This window comes from Propithecus coquereli, unplaced genomic scaffold, assembly GCF_000956105.1.
Source record: "Propithecus coquereli isolate 6110/MARCELLA unplaced genomic scaffold, Pcoq_1.0 Scaffold77, whole genome shotgun sequence".
Lineage (NCBI taxonomy): Eukaryota > Metazoa > Chordata > Mammalia > Primates > Indriidae > Propithecus > Propithecus coquereli.
This window is the reverse complement of record NW_012153840.1, coordinates 2,030,897-2,036,005: the sequence shown is the minus strand read 5'-3', so window position 1 is coordinate 2,036,005 and position 5,109 is coordinate 2,030,897. Positions and strand designations below refer to the sequence as shown.

Below are 5,109 nucleotides of genomic sequence, written 5' to 3'. Positions count from 1 at the left end.
TGAAAAATCAATCTGTACAAAACACTGATTTAGATCATAGGAGGGTCCAAGTAAACCTAGCCCTTTCTTTCCAGAACTTTAAAATCCCCAAAGCTGTAACTGGTATAAAGACAAGATGATTAAAAAATAATATATACCAGCAAGATGGATACAGTTAATTACCAGCTATATATAATAGCAAATGTTTAAGATTTAGTTCTAATATTAGTTGAAATAACTTTGCATGAACTATAGACTTTTCTCACATCTTAAACATGAGGCCTTGAAATAATTATCTATTTATAAGTAAAAGACAATCACAGGCAGAATGGGATAAAATGAGAGTAATAATGAAAACTAAAATGTTGTAATTTGAAAGTCAGCAGCAAGATACTATTTGAAACATGATTGTTACTAAACAAATTCACTCTCATCCTAAAACTGTTCCTTATGTCTTATCTGTATTGTCTGAAGAAACACCTAGATCAGTATCATTTTAACATTGAGATGAAATGCTGCCATTTTAGGAAAAGACGTGGGTTCTTATGGATAAGTGATTTAGCCTTGAGCCAGCTTTAGCAGTGGTTGGGAGCAAAGTAAAACATGCGCAATCTCCCCCTTCTCATTGAAATGCTGCAGTACTAGCTGGTGCTTTCAAAATGTGCCCAGCTGCAGTGTTTTGGGAAGAAATCACCTATTTCAGAGTTTCATTTATTATAGTCATATAAAGCAACTGATTGCTTCTACATTTATTTTAAGAAACTATCCTAACAAAATTGACCTCCATTTCCTGTGATGTAGTGAACTGTGTGAACAAGGATGTTAAATGACTGTGTAAACAATCAAATCCATTCTCCCTGCCTGCCCATTTGTGTTTCAGGCATCCCGACAAAAACAAAGATCCTGGAGCTGAGGACAAGTTCATTCAGATCAGCAAGGCTTACGAGGTAGCGTGGCAGACTTTGCGATGCATCCATTAGCTGTTATAAAATATGCCTTAGGTGATCAGTCTTATAGCGGTCTCTCAGAAAGTGCATGTTCCCCATGCCCTTGACCCAGTTCCTAGGTGACAGTAGAGAGAACATATTTAGCCACTTCTAATATGTTGAAACGAGTGCCTGAACACTTTAGCTCTTGAAAAAACTGGCCTATTTTAAAGACTTTAATTAGAATTGTAGAATTACCTTGAATACATGTCTATTGCCTTTTTTACAAATTTACATGAAAGAATTCACCTATATTTATTAAACTGGCACAAGGTTACAAATACATTTAAACGCAAGATTTTCAATAATTTTCCAACATGTCACCTTAAGTAGGTTGGTCTGGAATATGCATAAAAGATAAGTCCGTGGCTTCCTGATTTGTGTAGCGTAATGCTCTTCAACAAAATGTGCTTAGCTCATAGAATGACATATCATCCTAAAACAGATTCTTGAATTTTAGACTTCAAAGCCATTTTTAAGTAAAACAAAGTCAACAGCATACAAAGTACTGGACTCAATTCTGTAGCTACTTTTTTGGTATTCACAGCTTTTCATGTCTTGGTTTAAATTATTCCAACCTATAAGGCCTGACCAAGTCAATTTTCTTGCGATTGAGCAAGATTGATCAACATTAAGTTTATTTGTTTTACTAAAGTGTTTAGTGTTGTGATAGCTCAAAATTCATGCCAAGATGAGCATGACAACTAAACAACTAAAATATTTTGGTCTTGAATTTTCTTTAATTTTTCTATCGAGAGAAAAATTTCTTGGGCTGGGCACGGTGGCTCATGCCTGTAATCCTAGCACTCTGGGAGGCCATGGCGGGAGGATTGCTTGATTTCAGGAATTCAAGACCAGCCTGAGCAAAGAGTAAGACCCCGTCTCTAAAAAAGTAAAAAACAAAAAAATTTTAAAAAAAGAGAAGGATTTCTTAGTATATTGAATGACTTACTGCATTTAGACTATCTAATCATGTCAGAATCTGTACATGTATTTTCTTCCTGTGTCTTCCAAGCTGCTTACAGAAAAGTCCTTTGGGTAAACTTTTCTTTTGTAACTCTCCCTCATCTCATTTGATGAACCTCTTTTTTTGCTTGTTTTGATTTCTCTTTTTTTTTTTTAATTTTTGTAGATTCTTTCCAATGAAGAGAAGAGATCATATTATGATCACTATGGACATGCTGGAGAGAGCCAGGGCTACCAGAAGCAGCGAGAGTACCGCTTCCGCCATTTCCATGAAAATTTTTATTTCGATGAATCCTTTTTTCACTTCCCATTTAATTCTGAGCGGCGGGACGCCACTGATGAAAAGTATTTACTGTACTTTTCACATTATGTGAATGAAGTGGTTCCAGATAGCTTCAGGAAACCCTACCTCGTTAAGATCACCTCGGATTGGTGCTTTAGCTGTATCCATATCGAGCCTGTTTGGAAAGAAGTAGTTCAAGAACTGGAAGGCTTGGGTAAGATCATTTTCTTAATTGGAAGATGTTTTATATAAGAAAAGATGACTTTTATATCTCTCGAATTGTGTGGGATATTGGGGGAAAGGAGCAGTGAATGTGATTTCTCTTCACAAGTTCATGGTAGTAGGTGTTTTCTAGGGACACATTTTCAATTATGTATAAGCCACTTTCATTTTGCATCACTAATTTGAAGGTTTATCTGTATAGTCTCCTAATACCAATTTGGGGGCCTAATACATAGGAGAAACTAATAATTACTAGTTGAACAAAGCACCCCTCAACCATCAACTTTAATACAGATGATACTATGGTGTTTGTCATTTCACTGTGCATATTAGTTTGCCAGGGCTGCCATAAGAATATACTACAGACTGGGTAGCTTAAACAACAGAGATTTATTTTCTCACAATTCTAGAGGCTAGAAGTCCAAGGTCAAGGTACCAATAGGTTTGCTTTCTTCTGAGGCCTCTCCTCTTGTCTGGTAGATGGCCGACGTCTCAGTGTGTATTCACATAGTCGTCTCTCTTTGCATCTGGTATTTCTTTCTGTGTCCTTACCTTTTATAAGGACACCAGGCATATTGGATTAGGGCCCACACTGGTGACTCCATTTTAACTTAACTACTTCTTTAAAGTTCGTGTCTTAGCTCGGTCTATAATCCTAGTAAGTCAGAACTCAAAATGACAAGGATGGCTGAGGGAGCTGACCTTTATGTTATAGTATGTAATAAGGCCAAGAAGAGTTTTTACAGAGAGGAGTAATCGAATCTACGCTTCAGAAAGCTGACTGGTAAAGCTGTGTGAAGGACGCATTGAAGAAGCTGAGAGGTTACCAGCCCTGGCAAGACAGCAACCGGTGGCCAGAACTAGGGCAGTGGAAGTAGAGAGAGGGGGACAAGTGTAGGATATTTCATGGTAGGATCATGGAGCCTGGGGGCACCTGTCTCCTGGAACCATTTGAATGTGAGAAATGAGGGAGAGAGGACAGAGGGACTGTGACAGTCTGCACTTTGATCTGAGCTCCTGGTGGGCAGGGAATACAGAGGGAAGAGTTGAATTCAGGAGAAGTGGTTGGAAATAACAACTTCAGTTTGAACATTCAATGTGAAACAATACAAATGTAATAATAATAGCTTATATTTACTGAGAGTTTACCATATGCCAAGTACCATTTTAAGTATCACTTCATATTAAACAACAACCCTCTGAGACAGGTGCCATTGTCATCCCTCTTTTACAGGTACTTAGCTCACCTCTGGTACCTCATCCAAGGTCACAGTTGGTGTTTGGCAGTTCCGGGACTTAAACCCAGGTAGTCTGGCTCTACAGTCTCATAGCCACGGTGCTATACTGCCTTTCAGTGTCCTTAAATTGTTGATGATTGAAGACCTTGCCATTCTTTTTAGTTGTTATGCTATATAATTCTAGTAAGTCAGGACTCAAAATGACAAGGGTAGAAGAAGCTGGAAATAGCCTTCATAGAATTAATATTTGCTGAGTATTGTATCCGTTCCCTACCCCACTCCCCAAATTCCATGGATTTCCTCAACCTGGAAGGTAGGCTGTGGCTAAATGTATTAGATTAATTTGGTTTAATTAATTTTCCTCTTTGGGACATTCAGTTTGGTTGAAGATTGCCAACAACTGATTTCCACTTGGTTACGGTTTGGTGACATTGAGATGTGATCAGGACAATATCTGTGGCCATTCCCTGTCCAGTTGAGGTATCACAATTCTCAAGATAGTTACTGCAGAACTATTTTGAATTGACAGAAAGAGCAGTCTTAAAGATTAGCTGAGTGGTCTGGGGAAGCTTGCACATAATCTTAGAATAACATAGAACACCTGACTTGCAGTATATGAAAGAAAGAACAGTTCTACCTGGAGGAAAAATGTTGCAGCTATCTAGGTGGAATCTACAGTCACACAATCTGGTAATAACTAGTGTGCAAAAGCATCCAATATTTATAGACAAGTGTGCTTTCCATTTCAAGGAGGGCCCAGAAGTAGTCAGCACTGTCCCTGCTTGAGGAGCTCACCATTTAGTTGAAGAGAAAACACACACACAGAGAATTAACACCACCCTGACCTTTGCAGGTTCAGAATAACGTAGTGCAGAAGGAGTAAGCACCGGATGACAAGAAATCCATTGCATATGCTTACTTAAAACTTTTTTCTTTATCAACTTTCATGTGCCAGTTACTGTATTAGATACTAAAGGATATATGATAATAATTTTTACTGAGCATTTTAGTTCCCTTGCATTGGGGGGTTTTGTATGGACTATCTTTATCCCCACAGCAACCCAATGCAGGAGTGACAGTTATTATCCCCATATTATAGACGAGGAAACTGAGGCATAGGAAGGCTAAGGGACTAATTCAAGGTTACATTTCTCTTAAGCAGCAGTGTGGAGTGTAGACCCAGGAGTTTAATTCTGTTAAACACTGCGCTATAAGCCAGGTGTAGTGGTGCGTGCCTGTAGTTCCAGCTGTGTAGGAGGCTGAGGTGGGATGATTGCTTAAGCCCAGGAGTTCAAGGCTGCAGTGAACTATGATCACTCCACTGCACTCCAGCCTGGGTGACAGAGCAAGATCCTATCTCTCTCTTTTTTTTTTTTTTGAGACAGAGTCTCACTGTGTTGCCCCGGCTAGAGTGCCGTGGCGTCGTCCTGGCTCA

At 38.9% G+C, this 5,109-nt stretch overlaps 1 protein-coding gene across 1 annotated transcript in view; it reads left to right on the top strand.

Annotated features, from left to right (window-relative positions):
- The window catches only part of DNAJC16 (DnaJ (Hsp40) homolog, subfamily C, member 16), a 57,644-nt gene that overhangs the window by 6,382 nt on the left and 46,153 nt on the right, over nt 1–5,109 (top strand). Inside the window, exons 3-4 of the mRNA XM_012662482.1 lie at nt 860–926; nt 2,098–2,428. Of these exons, the coding sequence (XP_012517936.1) occupies nt 860–926; nt 2,098–2,428 (398 nt within the window). The remainder of the gene's footprint in view (nt 1–859; nt 927–2,097; nt 2,429–5,109) is intronic.